The sequence below is a fragment of the Neodiprion fabricii genome, chromosome 7 (assembly GCF_021155785.1).
Source record: "Neodiprion fabricii isolate iyNeoFabr1 chromosome 7, iyNeoFabr1.1, whole genome shotgun sequence".
NCBI lineage: Eukaryota > Metazoa > Arthropoda > Insecta > Hymenoptera > Diprionidae > Neodiprion > Neodiprion fabricii.
The window spans coordinates 14,766,540-14,786,411 of NC_060245.1; the positions used below are offsets into that span (position 1 = coordinate 14,766,540).

The 19,872-nt window shown below is 38.8% G+C and overlaps 1 protein-coding gene across 5 annotated transcripts in view; it reads right to left on the minus strand.

The window, feature by feature from the left end:
- The window catches only part of LOC124186318 (ABC transporter F family member 4-like), a 49,461-nt gene that overhangs the window by 27,830 nt on the left and 1,759 nt on the right, over positions 1-19,872 (minus strand). For 3 of the 5 annotated variants that reach the window (XM_046577920.1, XM_046577922.1, XM_046577921.1), the window contains 2 exons: positions 12,861-13,214; positions 7,405-7,670 (listed from right to left, as the gene is read on the minus strand). In XM_046577920.1, the coding sequence (XP_046433876.1) occupies positions 7,405-7,670; positions 12,861-13,214 (620 nt within the window). The remainder of the gene's footprint in view (positions 1-7,404; positions 7,671-12,860; positions 13,215-19,872) is intronic. The other 2 variants (XM_046577924.1, XM_046577923.1) reach the window with 1 other exon arrangement.

A 19,872-nucleotide genomic window follows, 5' to 3' on the forward strand; every position in this document is an offset into this window, starting at 1 on the left:
ATATTAACATTTTTACTTTTGTTTCTATTTTCATATTTAATATGTTTTCTTCACTTACTAAATACATTCAATTTATTTAGTCATTTTATTTTTATTATAATTACTTTTTCAATTCATTGCTTCCGCTAAGTTTAATGCTAACCAGATCTGATTTCATTTTCTATACCGCAATACATCTTATCTTTATTTTACCTTGCCTGTAGATTGCGGCATAATTTATGTTGTATTTATACTGTTTCTGAAGTATATTTTTATTTTCATTTTATTTCCCTAAAAATTTTTTATGCCCGTACTATGTATCATATGCCGCCTGAGGGGACTCGTCCCAAAGCCGATGAACGCATCTCTCCGTCATTACTTCTTTATATTATTCATTATTTTATCTTTATTTTTTACTCACTTTCGGTCTATTTACTTTTATCTATTTTTATCTCCTCCTGTAGTCATTCTTTTTCAACCTTAATTTTGATGTATGTTAATTTGTTGTTGGTTTTATTGTATTTTATGCCTATAATGCACATGTTTTGATTGTACGTGCTTTTTGTATGCCGCCTGAGGGAACTTGTCTCAGGGCGAATATACGCATCTATTCATCCCCCCCCCCCTCCTGCCGCCTTCGACTTCTCTAACGTCTTCGACATGATCCCGCAAGCAGTTCTACTCAGAAAGCTTTCCGATCTGCATTAGTCGCAGCAAGTCGCGTCCCCAGATGGTCTTTTTTCCTCTTGGGAGAATCTTGTTCTTGGTATTCTACATGGTTCAGTTTTGGAACCACTATTGTTTTCCATCTTAATTAACGATATTTCCGTGTTCCTGAAAAACTGCGACCATCTAGTCTATGCGATCTGCAGACGATCTGCAGGTCTGTTACCAGTTCCCATCGGTGAAGATTGCGGATGCCGACGCCTACTTCAATGAGGATGTTCATGCTGTCTTGGAATGGTCCAGATCCTCTGCTCTCCGTCTAAATGCTGCGAAAACGCATACGATGATTTTTGGTTGTGGACCTTACAGATCCAAACTTCAGCTGGACCTTTGGCCTACTGTATGCCTCGATGTCTGCTCTCCAAGAACTTGCGCAAACTGATGGTACTGACCTTGATCTTTCCGATCTGCGATTACTGCTGCGCGGTGTTTGCTGATTTATCCGTTAGTCTCGACGCTAAACTCCAGCTTTTTTTCTCTCCTACTCCGATCTCAGCTCTTTATCGTACCGTGTTCAGGACGATCTGGTTACCTGCGTGAGCTCTTCGTCAACCGGGTTATGATTCTTCCGGCGATCGCTCCTCGCGGACCCCCAGAAGTGGTTTTATAGCCTCATTCTCTCGCACAACTGCGTACGTTAATTCATTCGCGGTTGCTGGACTACGTCTTTGGGACTCTCTTCCGCCTCCACTTAAGGCCACGCCTTCACTTACTCCGTTCAAGAATGGTGTTTCTATCCATCTGCTGGATACTGAGGACACTCGGTCTTAAGCTCTCTCTTTCTCTTTTCTTTTTCTCAATTTCGCGTGTCAGGCATTGGATGTTAGGTGTAGGCTACTCTAGTTTAATTTACTGTCAAATACTGCACTATATGGTGCTGTCTATCTCTTTTAGTCACAGAGTAATTTTTATTTAATTTGAATTTGTAATGCTCTGTGGCTACATTGTCTAATATTGTCATAGACATAAATACATATATCTATCTATTTATTTATCTGTTTATCTATCTTTTTTTTTTATGGAGGCGTGGGGTAAAAAATCTTTCATAGACCGTAGTGAGCATTGTTGATGAGATCGTCGAAACCATCTCAACCCTGATGCCACCGTGTGCCAGAGTCTCCAGCGTGGCCTGCTGACTAAAAACCCTTTCGTTTTACAGTTGTACGAGTGTAAAACCGCAATCCGAAATCCTCCTTACAATATCTAGCACCCACCGGCACTCCTTTCCAGTATTACTTCGGTTGGCCCTGTTCCGATCCCGTAGAATCCCTCTTCGGTTGCTATATAACTTAGCGTATCAGTCTTGTGGTATCTTCAGTCGCTTCTTCTCGTTTCTCTCTCCCGTTCTTCTTTAGTCTTGATTACCTTTCTTATTTAGGTTGCTATTTGGTTCCATTTCTCTTGTGACGTAAGCATGACCGCTATTATGTTGTCTTTTGACAGTAGCATTCCCACGTCTCGCGCAACTTCTCTCCTGTTCTGTTCGTGTGCTAGGCACGCAAACAAAGTGTGTTCCGCGTCATCCTTCTCTTCTCTACATAATCGGCAATTGCTGCTAGGCATATGCCCTCTCTTGGTCAAATATATTCCAAAACACCCATGGCCGCTGATTGCCTGCGTGAATCGGTGTTCCATCGCCTCATGATTGCGGAGTGCCTATTCCTTGATCTTCGGTATCATTGAGTACGTTCATTTTCCATTTTTCGAAGAGTCCCATTCTTCTTGCTATCTCACGTAGAGGTTTTCCCTTGTTCGTTCTCGTATGCAGCTTCTCGCTTGCTCGGTCAAATGACCGTGTCTTCGCCGGTAATCTTCCTGTTCGTGCCATATTTCTTTCCTTTCCAGAGCTAACAGCCTAAATGACGGAACCTCTGACAGTACGCTGGCCGCATCTCTTGACATCAAACGCCATCCGCTGATGATGCGCAGATTCATCTTCCGCTGTACTGAGCACATATGTTTATTCGCTAGGTACGCTGGAATCCGATCTGCCTAGATAGATGACCCGTATAGGTGGATCGACTGGACCACAGTAGACAACAGTTGTCTGCGTGCCGGCCATGGTCCTCCCACGTTTGGCATGAGCCGCAACAGTGATATGCATATTATTGACGCCTCCGTTGCGGCTTGCTTGACATGGTGCTTAAATGAGCATTTCCCATCAAGCCACACTCCCAAGTACTTTATCTCGTTCTTGAGAGGGACTACTTCTCCGTTGATTCGGAATTGGGGTACCTTGTACTTCCTTCGCCGTGTAACCAGAATCGCCTCGCATTTACGCACCGTCAGCTGCAAGAACCTGCTGGTCAGCTATTCAGTTATCAGCTCCGAAGCTTCGTTGGCAACTGTTTCTACCAACTCTGCTGCTTCTTCCACCACGACTAGACCCAGGTCGTCAGCTAACCCAACCAACGATGCACCATGCGGAAGCTTCAGCCTCAGTAATCCATCGTACATGCAAATCCATAGGAATGGGCCCTTTATCGATCCTTGCCGTACTCTTGCTGACAAGTCAATATTAATCCTGCCTTTCTCGGCAACTATTACAAGCTTTCTATAGTTTAGATAGCTGCTCATAATCCTACGTAGGTATTTGGGCATCTTCTTCTCTTGTGTCAGAGCCTGGTAAATGCGCTCCCAGCTAGCCGAGTTGAACGCATTTTTGACGTCCAGCTCTATTATAGCGCAGTATCCTCCCCGATTAGGTAGTTTATATAAGGCCTCTGATACTTTCTCTTCTACCTTCTTTAATGCATGGTTCGTCGACAGTCTCTTGCGGAAGCTGAACTACGCCTCGGAGATTCCTACGTTTCTTTCCTCTTCACACACTTTCTCCATCCTATCGAGGATGAGCCTCTCAAATAGTTTGCCCATTGAGTCAATCATTCCCAGTGGTCTGAAAGACGAGGGATCAGCCGCTGTACTCTCTTTGCCCCTGGGTATTAAGACCAATTTTTGCCTCTTCCATCTAATGGGGAAAACTCCTTCGACTAAACATTTATTGAAGAGGCTCAGTAGTATCTGAGGATTCTCGTTCACCAGCAAATGTACCACCTTGTTGGGAATCCCGTCCAGTCCAGGACTTTTCCCAGAGGATAATCTGCTCACTGCGACTTATAAATCCTGAAGACTGAACAAATCAATTGCTTCCATTTTTTCTTTAACTGGAAAGCCATTTCGAGGTTCTCCCGTCGGGAACAGCACTTCCACGCTTCTACGAAGGCTTATTTCATCTTCTGGTACGATTGATCCTTGCGATCTCCGGAGTCTACCCATTACAATATTGTAAGGTAAGCCCCAAGGGTCTCGATTGATCAACTCAGTGAGGCTTTTCCAGTTCTCACTTTCGCTCATTCGTATTGCTTATCAGGAGTATTCTGGCTTCTTTGTAAGCTTCTTGTTCCTCCACCGCATTTGGCCTGCTCTTTTCTTTCCCTCTGTGACCTCTTTCGACTTCTGTTGCACTCTTTTCTCAGTTCCGCCAGTTCTTCGTTCCACCAGCATGCTGGTTTCCTGTGGTATGTCGACGGCCTGCGTGGCATTGATGCATCGCATCCATCCTCTATGTTCGTCATGGGTGCTTCAGCTGCTTCTTATGCAGTAGCAGAACCTTCTTGTTTAGTTGCACTGAGCTTTTGCAGGAATTTTTTGCAGTTCATCTTTTTAAGGGACCATCCTACTCTCGATTTATATTTCCTCTGTTGGTTTTGGTTTCTTCGGAGTCTCGCCAATATATAGCGGTGATCGCTGAGTGTCTCTTCGTCCAGTACTTCCTAAGATAAGATGTCTCTACTATTGGGGATACGAATGTCAAGTCTAAGACCGATCTACTGCCTCCCCTCCTCAAAGTGTGCACGCGTACATCATTCGCCGCTGCAAGGTTATAGGTAGCCATCATTTCCTCCACTATGTCACCTCTTTGATCTCGCGGGCCTCCGATCCATGCCATTGTTGTGGCGTTGAAGTCACCCGCCACGACAAGTGGGCCCTTCACATTCGGATGTGCTCCTCCAACGCAGTCAGGTCCAGTTTCACCAACACGTCCGTCACGTTAGGAGAGAAGTAGCAGTTGAATATAGCCAACTGCTTCCCGAGACCGGTTGAGGTTTATCTGCGTAATGCTGATGCTAGGGAGATCAGCTATTACCGTTTTTTCGGTTCAGCTTCCCTCTAGCTATTCGAAGGGCGGGGTATAATCCCCTGACCTATGGCCACAGGGTTTGCCTACCGCTTCGCAAGTCAAGCACTTGTACAGCTGTTGGCACACTGCAGCTAAGTGCCCTGGTTCTCCACATCTGAAGCACAACTTCTTTTGAACATTTTTTGAGCACTCTGGGGCTCTGTGTCCATATTCCAGGCACTTGTAGCATCTAATGATCATTTTATTTTCTCGCGCGGTTGCGTTAACCCAGCCAACTCTGACTTTGCCTGGATTTAGCACTTTTGCAGTTGCCATGGCTCTTGGCGTTGACACAAGTGCGGCCCGAGTGTCTTTCGGGCCTGTTCTGAGTGCTTTCACCTCTATTAGATCTGGTATGGCCTCTTAGAGGGCTGCGACCAGTACCTGTTTGACATTTTCTTCCACTATATCGTCTTGAAGATCTCTAAGCTCTATTGTAACTGTCGGGACTAGCAGCCTCACGGTTAGTTTGTCATGTACCGCCGTGCGTATTGCTCCGCTGACCGTTTTTAGTTTCGAGCCTTTCAATAGCTCTATGAGGACGTTTCCATCCCTAGTTTTTCTGATCTTGCATACTTTGGATCCCACTTCTTCCATGCCTGATTCCTGCTTCACTGCTTTAAGCATATTCACGTAGGACACTTTGCTTTCGTTCGGTCTTTGTATGAGGACAGCCTCTCATCTCAGTCTCGGTAATTTCCTTCTGGGAGGTGCCTTTTGGGGTCCTGGTCCGCTTCTTGTCTCTTGGTCTCTTCTTCTTCCCTCTTCTTTCTCCTCTGCTTCTTGGCTATCTCCCAGTCGTTTCGCCCCAACAGTACAGTGAGGTTTTCGTCTCCTTGAGATTAAACTGGGCTTGGCTTCTCGTTGAATCGTTCTCCCTCTGGACTTGGCTTGCAGTTGTAGTTGCGACGCTCACCTTTTCTATTTATCTAATAATTGCTTCTCGTCTATCTGTGGCGCGACTTTCGTTGTCTTATTCCCGTTCGCTTCCGTAGCCTGCTTTAGCGTCTTTTCCAGCTCGATTTAGAAAGCGGCTTTATTCCTATTCCTATTTCTATTCTTGATTAGACTTTTCATAAAGGACATAGCATGTTTGTGGTTGTCTTTTATTTATTTATCTATCTATCTATCTATCTCCTTCCGACTCTTTCGCCTGTTTACAACGTGCTTATGGAATTTGTGAATAGTCTTTATCGAAACCATGGCTACTTCTGTTATCCAAAAAAAGTGCTGAAAATTTGGAATACATGCATACGCTGTTAGAAAAAAAAGACGTCGAAGAAAATAAATTCATAGCCTTACATTGAAATTAACAATATTTGAATTTACTCTACACGTAAACGGAGTTAGAATGATATGACTATGTATTAAAGTGACACATTATACATGGAAAAATAGCATCAAAATTTATTCACTACTGTGTTACGTTTTCAATAATATTCTCTACCATTTAAGATCCAAAATTAGTATTGTATTATCCGAACTGCCGCTAATCCGAATTAGTATATACTATAGTACTGTAACAATTCGATATTCGCGTATGTAAGTAAGTCAATGGCAATGATTAGCGATCATCAAAGCGTTTCGAATTATGCGACACTTATGCGACAAATCGAGGGATCAAAAAAATTAGATAAAAGTCACAAAGGGGCCGCTCGTATTCATCGGAGCCACAATAATCGTAAACCATCAATAAAAATTGTTCTGAACCGGAATTGCGACGAGTAACGATTTGATACGGGTGGAAGTTTCGAATGGCGAAAACTGTGAACTGCTCCGAACGTTACCAGCCTGCACATATGCGGTGAACGCTTCACGATATGGAGGTGGGGTGGGGGGGTGTTTAGAAAGCGAGAGATGTCTCGCCGGCAGATAGACAACGGAAGTGTTGTGTGTATACACTTGGGGACAACGAATCTGAGACGGCTAATTCTTTACACTAGACAGTTATGTTGGCAACACAGAGAAACCTACAACGCCATAGTCGGCCGAGCGCGAAACAAACTCAATCTCAATGAACATAACATAATCCATGACCGTTGTTGAGGTCTCAATCGAGCAAGCCATTATCCCCGCGGTATTTTAAGGTTAGATTCGACGGTCATGGGTTATGTTACGTTTATTAAGATTGAGTTTGTTTCGCGCTCGGCCGACTATGGCGCTGTAGGTTTTTCTGTGTTGCCAACATAACTGTCTAGTGTAGAAATTAAGCCGTCTCAGATTCATTGTCTCCAAGTGTACATCTTGCACGCAGGAATACTTCAGGGACCCTTATTTGTTGTGGTCACCCTTCTCGAATCGGAGCCTACCTGTTCGTGGCATATCTAACAAAGCTGGTTGCAATTTGGGGTTGTAAACCTCCCGAGAGGAATTCTGGCCGATTCAAGGCCATCCATGCCGTCTGCTCTGCAGGTTTAATACATGGTAAAAAGCGACACTGGTAGCCTCGATTCGATTAAATTCCCATGTGTATGTATCTATTACAATATCATATCAGCAGTTCAAACTTGATAATATACCTTGACGATTGTGTACAGAAAGAACAAAACGATGCCAAGAGTGTAAAGTGGCATAATAATTCCCATCGTGCCATTTCCTTTTGGTGGTGGTACAACGTGTCCAGCACCACCCATTGGTGGTCTCATTTTTGGTACAGCAATGTGATCAGGTCGATCAGTTATCTTCGGAACAATATGTGAAGAAGGAATAGCTCTTCCACGTTCTCGCATTGCCGGGTGAAGCCCACCGGCATGTGGGGGCGTTCGTCGTTCTTGTTTTATAATGCCTGAAGAAGATATTTCGATTATTCATGTGAAACTAGTAAATTACGATACAAGTACACGGCGAGACCTACGTGAAGTTAGCCCCCCATTTTGAGAAATCAGAATTTTCGGAAATTATTCCAGATTGTTCTAAGTTTGTTTTACACTCTTCCAAAACTTGATATTGATAACTCGTGCAACCCAATTGAAAAATGCTAAAACCCGTTTTTTAACCGAGCCCCCCACTTTTGAAAAATCGAACTTTTTTTTGTTGTTCCGGTTTGTTCTAGTTGTTCTAAACGATGTTCCAAAACGGTGAAGTCGTAAGTTCAACGGCGGGCCTACCAAAAGGGAAAAAGAATTTTTGACTAGCCCGCCACTTTTTGAGAATCCAACTTTTTTCGATTGTTCTAGGTTGTTCTCGTTGTACTGAACATTGTTCCAAACTTTGGGCTAACTTCACGTAGGTAAGTGCGAGGGTCATGTAGGAGTGCGCGTATCGTATAATATTTTTTGTAACAGCTATAATGGGAAGTTCGACTCCAGAAGATTGTAAACGTAATATTCTGAACGTAGACATGTTGCTGACATACAGCGGACGCGTTCGTACTTACAACTCATCACGTCCGATAACGATACTTAAGCCTGATCTGCTCAGATTAGCGTGCGGAAGAAAAGATTACCTATCAGTTTTGTAAATGGTAGGAAATCGGAACTTCCCATGCAGGTGTTACAAAAAAAAAAAAAAAAAAAATTTGCTTACAGTACTTGTGGACATTAATATGGTTTTTCAAGAATTTTTTAGAAGTAAAAAGTTAATAACACACAAGACACACGGCAGCCAGCCAACAATTTTAGCTTGTTGTTCTTTATTATCCATGACATGGGGATAACGGGTTCCCTATTTGTTCTTGCAAGAAACAATGTCAAATTGGTTTCCCTTGCACACCATTGTTTTTATCGTAGGAAATTTTCAAAAAGTGAAAATAATTCAATAATATCGCAAGAATAAAAAAATTCATTTTTTTAAAAATTGTGTTAGAATATTTATTTTACTGCACTATCTTTTTCTTCAAAACATTAGTGCAATGGACATCCCTCAGAGTATTGTGTATAATTGCACTCTGAAGGAAAAAACCCGAGGTATACCTTTTTTCTTTATTCTATAATATACTGTAGTAACGCATGACGCAATACTGTACTACGGTCGCTGACAGACGCTACGTTCACCCCAGGGTCTTACATACAGGTCTGGAAACTCGTACGGTGGGGAGTGACTGACTCAAATAATGTGGCAAAAACGTAGTGCTCGTTTCCGCCACTTGGAGCAGTGCAACCTTGGGGTAAGCCAGGTAAGTAGTGCAGCCTTGGGGTAAGCCATTTAGGTAGTGTAAACTTGGGATAAGGTAATCAAGTTTGCTGCTTAGATACCTATATATCTATACCTACAATACCCTAGTATGACAGCGCAGCTAGTGAACAAACGAGGAACTTACAGTTCGGTTACACTACTATAACACTCTCCACGACTTAAAAATGCCCGAGTTCCCAGACCTGTATGTGAGACCGTGGTTCACATCAATCGAAAGCGCAACGTCTGTATGAGCATGCCCGTACGTTTAATCTAGCGACGCAGCAAAAAATTTTGTACGCTGGACTTGACATGGCACACAAAATTATGGAACACTGCTCAATGGTATACAGAGCAGTGGTACACGGAAAAGATAGCTGCAAAATAAAAATTCAGACTCGTGACTTAATGGAACATAAGATTTTTGACACAAGAGAATTATAACACGTGGCATTATAACGCGCAGGGATTATGGTACACGAGCAATGCACACAGCCTTTTGGCGTACAGGAGTTATAGCACAACAGCGTATAATCACAATCTCTATGTTGAATAAAGAAAAATCTGAAATAAGATAGTTGCGTTCATTTAATTCACCATACAATTGAAGAAAAGCGATTGAATAAACATTACACGCATTTATGTATAATATACATATCGCGGATTGATTAGTGCTTGAATTTTTTTTCTCTATCGGTCAATTTCTAAGTTACTTTGAGGAAATTTCATGTCAACTACACCAATGTCTAACCTTCATCATTTTTTATTCCTGCTCAATTTTTCGAACAATTCCTTGAGATAAGTTGCTGTGCCATAACTCTTAGGTGCGATAAATCTGCGTCTTATAAGTATTTCTCGTATACCAAAATGCAGTGCGCCATACTGCATGTGTTCCACAAACCCGTGAGCCAAAAATATTGTGTTCCATCATGCCACAAATCTAAATTTATATTTTGAGTGTCATATTTCTCGTCCTCTGTGTACCTCAATTAATAAACGTACGTAGTTCCAGGTTTCAAATGGTGAAAATTTAATATGAAATTGATTGAATAATCAGAATGTTGAGTAAATTACCCTTAAACGGATTTTGCGGAATCCTGTTTCTAATTTATTTGTAATAAAATTCATATCATCAAACTTTGTTTCACTCACATGCTGTTCTGATTTGTTCTACCGTTATACTGTTCACTAAATTGAATTATTCCGTAATAACAATTTCCACTTATTGGCAAAATCGTATCTAAGTTAGATTGTTCTAACCACGTTTTATAATCAAATCGTAATTATCTATCGTGAGGTATTCACGATTTCAGTAATTCACTCTGCGTCGAGGCGTAGCATAGGACACCGGCACTCGTCCCCGAAATTAATTCTAACTTCTCTGTGCATCACTTACGCCATCGGTTACTATGAGACCTGTGGGATTCAAGATCTCCGAGCGGGCCGTCATTTTTGGCAAGTTGGCAGTACTTTACCCCTTCACTCGGCTCACATAAAATTTGCATGTGTGTTGGAGTAGCCGCATTGCATGACTCGGAACGGGTCCTTTTATCAGATATTCACGGCATATATTCAGCACATTACATTATATAGTATTTCATAGTAGTCGGTCGTGAATCCCTAGATGTGAGTACGTAGTCTTTCTTTTCTTTTTTGTTCACAGAGATACTCATTAAAAGCTGAATTAAACTCACCGTACTTTCACAGTAAGGAGTACCGAGAACTTATATATCTATACTCTGCTCCTTTTCCTAAACTTAACCCTGGTCAAACTCAGGAGCATCCTTGGAAACTGGCGCAACCGTTTCTACGGTTCATCACCGCTATATGAAGCGTATAAAAGGAGGGCACTCTCCAATGGATGTTGCGTTCAAAATGTGGTTAAACTCTGGATGCAAATAAGGATACATAAAATAACTGACATGGCGCTGATTGATACTACATTGAGTGATGAAATTGAATGTGTTAAGTACACAGTCGTACTTATTATATCATAAACTATAGTGAGTTCGGCAACTTACGTTTAACAGCGCCACTACTATTTGCAGCCTAAATCGGCTCACTTCTTATAACCCTAAAATATCCCTCTTTCTATACACTCCATACACCGTTACATCAACAATAGCCGAAAAGGGACGTCTCGGAAAAGAAATTCTACCTCTTATATGGGCAAAACGGTAAGTATTTCAAAATAATTCGGCCATATTTTTTCATTTTCGCTTAAAATGATAATTGCAAAAGTTATATGCAACTGAATTTCACAGTTTTCGATGTAGAATATATCAAAAGGATTCCCGCAAGGAAAGTATACAAGCGACGATGCGCCGGCAGATAGGCAACCGAAGTTACATCTCATTTTTGCTGTTGCAGCTGACACGAACTCTGTTAGATGTTAGCTTGCGCTGTCAAAAGTTGAGCTTCGTAAAATGTACTCTCAAATTACGCGGGTATTCGAAGATTGCTAAAAACTGCGATAGCAATACAGCATAGAATCTAATAAATTGCAACATGATTATATTATGGCAAATTGTTTCGCAAACTGTTTCATTAAAATGGTAAATTAATCGGAGAACTCGATGCTTCGTAGATCATTCGCCTTCGCGGAATTCTCCCGGCATAGATATACTTTAGCATGGGTGACGTCACACAGTACCTTTTTTCGACCTGTAATATCATCTTCAACGTTACTTGAAATAAAAGAAGGAAGGACATGCCTAAACCACTAAAATATCAGATGCAAAAATTTCATGAAACTTCCATTTCTCAAGCGAACAGATTTTTTTGAATGCACTGAGAAAATAGTTCATTGACTGTTAAAAAACGTATGTTTGGCTATGTTGAAATAAATGTTTCGTTATTATTATCAAATTTGAGTCGAGCCAAATAATGCTCGATAAAAATTTGTTAATAGTTAACAAATCATATTTGATTCAGTTAAAATTTGATAATAATAACGGAACATTTATTTCCCCATATTCAAATATACGTTTGTTAACAGTAAATAATCTCTTTTCTCAGTGTGACACGCACGTATTCTTCAAAGATACTGACAAGTTCATAAAATTACACTCGAAACTCACAAACGCTGACAAATAACGAGACACGTAATTTCATCGAGTTAGTTTACATTAGTCAAGCGGGGAATCTAGAAAATAATTTAGTATAAAGCCTAGGGTGTGATAAAAATAAATATTGATTTTTTTAGCTTCTACGCCTCAAAACTTGAGTTTTATTAGAAAAAAACATCCTCGCGCCGGCCAAGCTCTATAGCTTAATGGGAAGCTACTACTCATTGGACATTTCCAATTATAACAGCCAATTCACGTCTACGACCAACTTTGAGGGACGAAAAAATTTCAAGACCACAATTGCATTGCACAATTTTAATTGTTTATAAAAAAAAAATTATCTTTAATTTTGTATTTGATTTTTCGACACCATTGTCTTCCATATATCAATTAAATTCAGATCGATTTTACTTATAATAATGATTTTGCGATTTAAATGATTGTTCACCATTTTTTTAATCAACAATCGGAACTGTTCAATAGACAAATTTATTTGTTGAATGATAATTTTGTCTTTAACTTTAAATATAATCTTCATGATCTCCAAATTTTTTCATTCCAAACAGTTCGTCATAGACGTTAATTGGTTTCTATAATGAAAAATGTTCAATAAGCGGCAGCTTCTCATTAAGCTATAAAGCTCGGTCAGTGCGAGGATGTTTTGTTCTCTCAAAGCTCTAGTTTTCAGGGGTATGAGCAAAGAAATCGATTTATTTTATAAACACCCTGATAAGGGCGTTAGCTTTTTGTCATTCGTTAGGTTATGTTTGCTCAATGAATATTTCCTGTCTTACTATGGGGCATCAGTATGTGATATCTTATAAGATGCGGCGTTCCCAGCTGCGATAAAGGTACTCCGAAATTCAGTTTTAAGCAGAGAGAACTGTTGAAAGACCTTATCTCTTCCAATACTTGCTTGTAAGATTTTCCAAGTCTTTCTCTTTCTGCTAAGAAAGAAGACAAGTCTATACCACATCTTGCAAGCACCTCTTCGTGGCATAAACTGATACTCTGAGGCGTCAGTTTGGTGGTCCTCAAGGCATCTCGGACTCGGGGATCGACCTGGTGATGTGTTACGATGTTTTGGCACATTTCTTGCATGATGTCGACCACGTTAACATCGCTCTCAAATATTACATCACAGCACGCTGTCAATTAAAATCTCTAATGAATATTGAATGATATTTTCCGTTTCTGTTCATTTCTTATTTTTAATTTTTATTGAATGTCATATTTTTATTATATCAATTACGTATTCACAATGCTGGTAGCAAATTTTTTTCAAACAGGAATTACGGTAAGGTAGTATTTTATTTTTCTGTAAAATATCTGAAAAGTGAATCGCAAGACATAAGACAAAAATACTCAATTCAACAAGATGGATTTATTATTACCGAAGATTTTTCATAAGATATTTATCTAGCCATCGTGACTATTTGAGGAGCTAAAACAGTCCAAAGCTAAGCACGGCGGCCCATGAAGCGCGCGCTCTCCGCGCTCTCTTGTCGAGCATACCCGAATTTACGGACGACAGAGTGCGCGCTACATGAGCCGCGCGTACCTGACTTCGGACTGTTTCATTTCCTCAAATAGTCACGGTATCTGCACAAGTAGAAGAGAGAAGAGGGTGATGAAGTGAATGGCATACTACTGGTTGTTTTCACCTTGCAATCATGTCTCTTATACTTAAGGAGATGACTACACTGTTACAGTTTTAGCCCCAGTCTCCCCCATAAACTTTCTTTTAGAACCGTGATACTGCATAGGTTGATCGACCTAGCCGCGATTTTTTTCACACCGTCAGGTACTGGTCATCGACCATCTCCCAACCAGCCCCCTGACACTCACCACTGCTCGTATACTAAAAAATTGTACGCGCCTTGTCCCCCGTTTTTTAGTTCCTCTACGTGGCGCAAGTAGTAGACTTCTGACACGCTCGCTGCCCTCACTGACCGCGCGCAAGCTCGTCAGGTAACTACTAGCACCACTAGTGGTGGAAATTGGCGGCAGAATCGAGGGACATTTTCCGAACCACTTTTACACCGTGTGTCAGGGGGCTGGTCCCAACCTAGTTTCTATACAGTGGAGCGTCTTTATAGTATCGCTGTTGGGGCTGCGACAAGACTGTAGCCATCTTTACACCTCGCCGTTGCGAGTAGTAGTGTTGTTAAAATTGTTAGCCATAACGCTGCTCACTATGACCCATAAAGGGCCCGGAATATGGAGTCGCTCAGTTATGGCTGCGTGCTTTATGGCAGAAGGAAGTTCTATGGTTGCTAATAGTAACCTTTTTTGTCTCATCGCAACAGGTTATAACCGTCGTTGGTTCGGATCGCATTGGAAGAGAATTTCATCTTTCAACAAGACCATGATCCGAAGCATACAGCGAAGAAAACACAGCTGTTTATGAAATCAAACAAAATAAAAGTGCTTGATTGGCCAGCGCAATCACCCGATCTCAACCCAATTGAAAATTTGTGGTCGATTTTGGACGCAAAAATCAACAAAACTGGTGTAACAAACAAGGAAAATTATTTTACGGCCCTTAACAAAACTTGGGAGGAATTGGATGACCACTATCTGTAGAATCTCGTCGAAAGTGTGCCTAGATGACTCCCAGCCGTTATCAAAGCTAAAGGTGGCCATACCAAATATTAGGCATCGTCAAAAAAAAAAAAGTCTATGTTATATTGAAAAATTGAAAAGCGGTCTCTTTTTTTGTCAGTCACTGTAAATAGCCCTTTAATTCATAATTATTCTCAAATTTTTTTGTATAAGTGCAGAGCTAGCTTTAGGAACGTTAAAATTTTACCGCTTGTGAGTAATCGATGACCGATCGATCGTATCACTAGATTACCTTCGTCTCTGTCACTTTTATACCTATACGTGGGAGCTACTGAGTACTTTACTGAATACCAGCTGAATAAGCGATTAACTTTAAACTTCACGCAATGAACTACAACAGGTACAGTCTTAACTGCTGATGTGATGTTTCTAATGCTAAAAAACTTTTATTTCTCTTACGAAAACGATGAAAAAATTACAAAATGTAACTCAAATGTACACATAAGATGAAAATCAAATTTCCTGTAATTTTGCGATTTGTAGAGAGAGTATTTGGCATATCCCTACTAACAATAAGTGTATATTCAACATTACAGTTCTGAGGATGACTGGTAATTGAAGCGAAGCAAAAAAAATCAGCAAAAAATACGATCAACAATAAATTTCGTTTTCGAAATTACAGTCTTTCCCATACGCGAAGAATTTGTATTCTGAAATCCTGGAAATGCATCCAAAAGAATATATTCATGAGGTTGAAATTAGTAACGTTATCATAACGAAACATTGAGGAGAAAATCATTATTTTCTTAATTTTTAAATTTTGAAGAGAATTAGATATGGAAATACGAGTGTGTTTTGTTTTATTACAGTTTACTGAATTTCAGAAAATTCCAAAATCACGAAATAACGGTTTTTCCTCAGGATAAATCGTTACGATAACGTTACCAACTTCAATATGATATATTTTCATAGGACCATGTCTTTAGGTTCTTAGATGACCATTAAATTGGAACACTCTTCGGCGATTTTCGGTCATACAGTAAATAAAATTCTGTCATCTATCGGCTTAGATTCTCCTTTTATTACATCACACGCGATATTATATATAATAATCACGCTGACTACTGAAAATAGTCAAACAAATTCTCCGTGTTTCCCTGACCAATTTCCAATTTTTCCCGAACTAATAGCACCAATTCGACTAAGAAGTGAAGCTCGGAATCGAACGGTGCTTAAAAATAACTTTGTAATCTATTTAATGATCATGCTGAAACCGAGTACATTGATACAAAAATTTCTAGGAATTTTGCTTTTTTTTTGAGAAAAGCCATCTCTTTTTCCACACGCCCACAAGATTTCCTCGCTGATTGAAAAATTCCCTGACTTCTCCTTGCTTCCCCTAACCATTTTTCGAATTTCATATTTCCCTGACTTCCCCATTTTCCCGGACAAGTGACCACCATGTAATAACATATCGTTGATTCCACCAATTATGAGCACACCGCCAGGTCCAAAAAATTCGATTTGGCTGCAATTTCGGTATGTCATCATGTGAGATATGAAAATCTTCCAAATTTCAGACGTTTTGGCCCTATCATTTAAGAGATTGAGTTGATGAATTTTTGACTTTTCTTCGATCGTATGTTTCATATTGAATTTTGAGTACCTCTTGTCGTAGGCAAAAAAATATGGACCACGATATTTTTTATGCAAAAAACTTTGATTTTTCAAAATTTAGAATCAATTTTTGGATAGATAGTCAGCAACAGCCAAAAAACGCTTTTTTCGAAAAAAATGTTTTCTTCAAGGTCCCGTAAACAAAAAAAATATTTAGATAATTCCAGTGAAAAGCTGCGGGTATTTTTGCACTAGGGTGTTTCAAAAAAAGACGACTTTTTTTTTCTTATGGTGTCCAAAAACTGATAGTATACCGAAAAATAAAAATTTTGGCGCCAATATGAGCTCTTAATATCAGTAGTGAGGTTTGCCTCTATCCATTTCTTTATTTTCCATTTAAATAACACGGGAAAAAAAAATTTTTATTTTGGAAAGTTAAAAAATTTTTATAACAAGTTGTTAATATTGTTTTTTGTTATAAAGAATTAATTGTTCAATAAAATTTCTTAGTATGTGGTTAAAAAAAAAAAAAAAAAAAAAAAAATTGTAATAAAAGAGACCCAAAAATCATTTATTTACCCTAGATTTTCAGAGTGGGATGATTATGGAATTAGGTCTGCACGGAAAAAAAAATTCTTTTCGGCGAGCTGTATTCTACAGCTCCAGTAACTATACGCACTCTACGGTCCATCTTGTAGTTACAGCAACTATATATTAGTCAGCTCTGATAGCTGCAAGTTGTTCAGCTCTCACAGCTGAATGGTTTTGCTCTAAGAGCTGTAAGTTGCGCTGTGCTCTGGTGCGTTGACATATTTCATAACCTTCAAATTTCATGAGTATGATTTAAATACAGTTGATAGATAATTGTTTAAATAGTCCATTCAAATATGTAAATGACACTGAATGAATAATGATAATAATGATGAAAAATAATACCAATAGCAATATAATTGTACTATTTAATAATAAGCGCTGTGAGCGGAGCCGAAAAATTCTGGTCTAGCTCTTCGAACGAAGCTGTTTAGCTGAGAGAGCTGAACAACGTACAGCTATGACAGCTGACTAACAGTCAGTTATACGAACTATGCAATGCTCTTCCAATAACAGAACGTTTAGTTCGACGAACTGTTTACAAGTAACTATCTAATATTTAGTTCCACGAGCTGAATTTTTTTTTCCGTGTGGCTTTCATTTGAGTAAAACTTGTAAAACTTACAAGAACGCCAAACACAAAATCGATTTATTGTAATTGAGAAAAACGAGCATCAGTGAGTGAAAAACTATGAAAATTATCAATTAATTTATTGTAATTAGTAATGACACAAATGAAATTTTCCCCAATATTAAGGTATCACCTCCGGTACGGCTGGTTCAATCCGACGTTGTGTAAAAGTTTCACGCAAATTAAGCACAGACCCTATTCCGAGGTCTTCCCACTCTGAAAATCTAGGCTCCTTACGTAAAAATTCCCAGCTTTTTGATGGATTTCTAATCAAAACATATATTTTTTTTTTTGCAGAACTTTGAACAAGACAGTTTTGTTTCGAAAAAGTGAATTTTTTAAGAATGGTGCTAACGATCTACCCACAAATGGATTAAAAATTTGGAAAGATCAAACTTTTTGAAGTTATACTTCTTTAGGCGCGTTATGAAAAACTGATGAGAGTGAAATTTCAGGATGCGCGCGCATCACTGTAACAAAACTGTAACACAAAATTAACAGGATGAAGTTGCCCACTCAACCGAATTCATGCGCGCGCATCACTGTAACACAAAATTAACAGGATGAAGTTGCCCACTCAACCGAATTCATTAAGTCTCGAAAAGAAGCTAATGTTGGTACGCTTGTCGCCTCTGATCACTGTTTTCATATTTATTTATAATATTTATCCACATGGTTTTAATTTTTACAGTCACAACACGTGTTTTATTTTCATACAAGTGCGAATTATATATGTGGCAATAAAATATATTCAGGAGTGATTTAAATTGAATATTTGGATTAATATTATTTACTATTTGTGAATATTAGTGAAAAAATTGTGCTAAAATACTTTTTCAAGTGCTCCAATATAATTGAGGTTAGTTATCCGTATGTATTATTTATTGATATAAATTAAAATATCATCATTTAATATAATTAATACTAAATATTATTAAATTATCAATGTTGAATATTTATTATTGGTTTTTTAATATTTACAAAATAGAGAAATAAATTTAATAGAACATTTAATAAAAAGTTCGTGACAAAAATTTAATAGATTATTTAAATATAATGTAAGATATCCGTTATTTGTTTTATTGTTTTTTATTACATACTTCTTTTCTTTATCATTCTGTGACAGAAGATTTTGACATGTTGTGTATTTTTTAATGATGCCAAAGAAGTATAACTTCTCACGCGCGTACATAAGTACACGCACCCATTTTTTTTACAAAAAAAACATAGTGGTCTGTATTTTTTTTCCTATGACAAAAGGTGCTGAAAAATCGAAGTAAAACATGCGACCAAAAAATTAAAAAATCCATCAACGTATTTCCCGTAAACGGTAGAGCCTCGAGGTCTAAAATTTGGAAAATCTTCATATCTCAGTACACATGATGACATACGAGAATTGCAACCAAATTGGATTTTTCGAACCTAGTGGTATACTCATAATTGGCGGAATAATCCATACAATAAGTTACATTATATAATATCATAAACGTACATGACCTAAATATCAATATATTAACTTAACGTTTTATAATCCCATAATGACCGAACTCATATTATATATTACATGATAAACGTACATGATCACAGAGTTGCATTTAGTATACGAACCTAAATCGCTGAAGACTTGAAATTTAACGGTTTTCTAGGAACCTTAAAATGGTGGCTACATGACAAAAAATTTCGGGCGGATTTTCAGGATTCCAGAATAAAACTTCTCAGTGTATATAGGGAGCATAAACTTTACAATTGAAAATTTTTGTTACGCTCTACCGTTGACGCCCCAGCTGAAATGCCAATAAAATGAAATGACATTCAGAGATCATTACATTACTTATTCTGCCTCTCCTCTATTGCTACATGGACAAAAAACTTTCCAAAAAATGTATCTGTAAAGAATCCAACAAATGATCAAGAACATAAGGAATAATAAACTCATTACCAGCTCTGTAGGCAATATTTACTAATCAAGTTTATCATTAGCAACAGCAGCAAAAAAATTTGGATATAAAGGAAAATACGTTCATTTTTCTTTTCCATTTTAATCAGAATCAAGTATTCGTCTATACCCTGCGTGTCTCAAAGAGTTCCACACATGCAATCTAATTTTAACCACATAATTAACTTTCTGGTGCAAGTTTTGTTGTTTCAGAAATGATATAACCTGATCAGGTGTTCAGAGCTATGTATGCTAAATTGGATCAAATGGTCAGCGTCGTTTAATGCATATCGGAACCTTTGAGACATGGAAGCACGCTAATACCTACACTATAATCAAAATTCAGATTTGTCTGTGTTGACAAGCTACATGTATAGTTGTCCGTGAAAACCTCTATTTCTATTTTTATAACGATGATTTCATATAAAAATAGACAGCTCAACTTTTACAGAGTAACCATAAAATC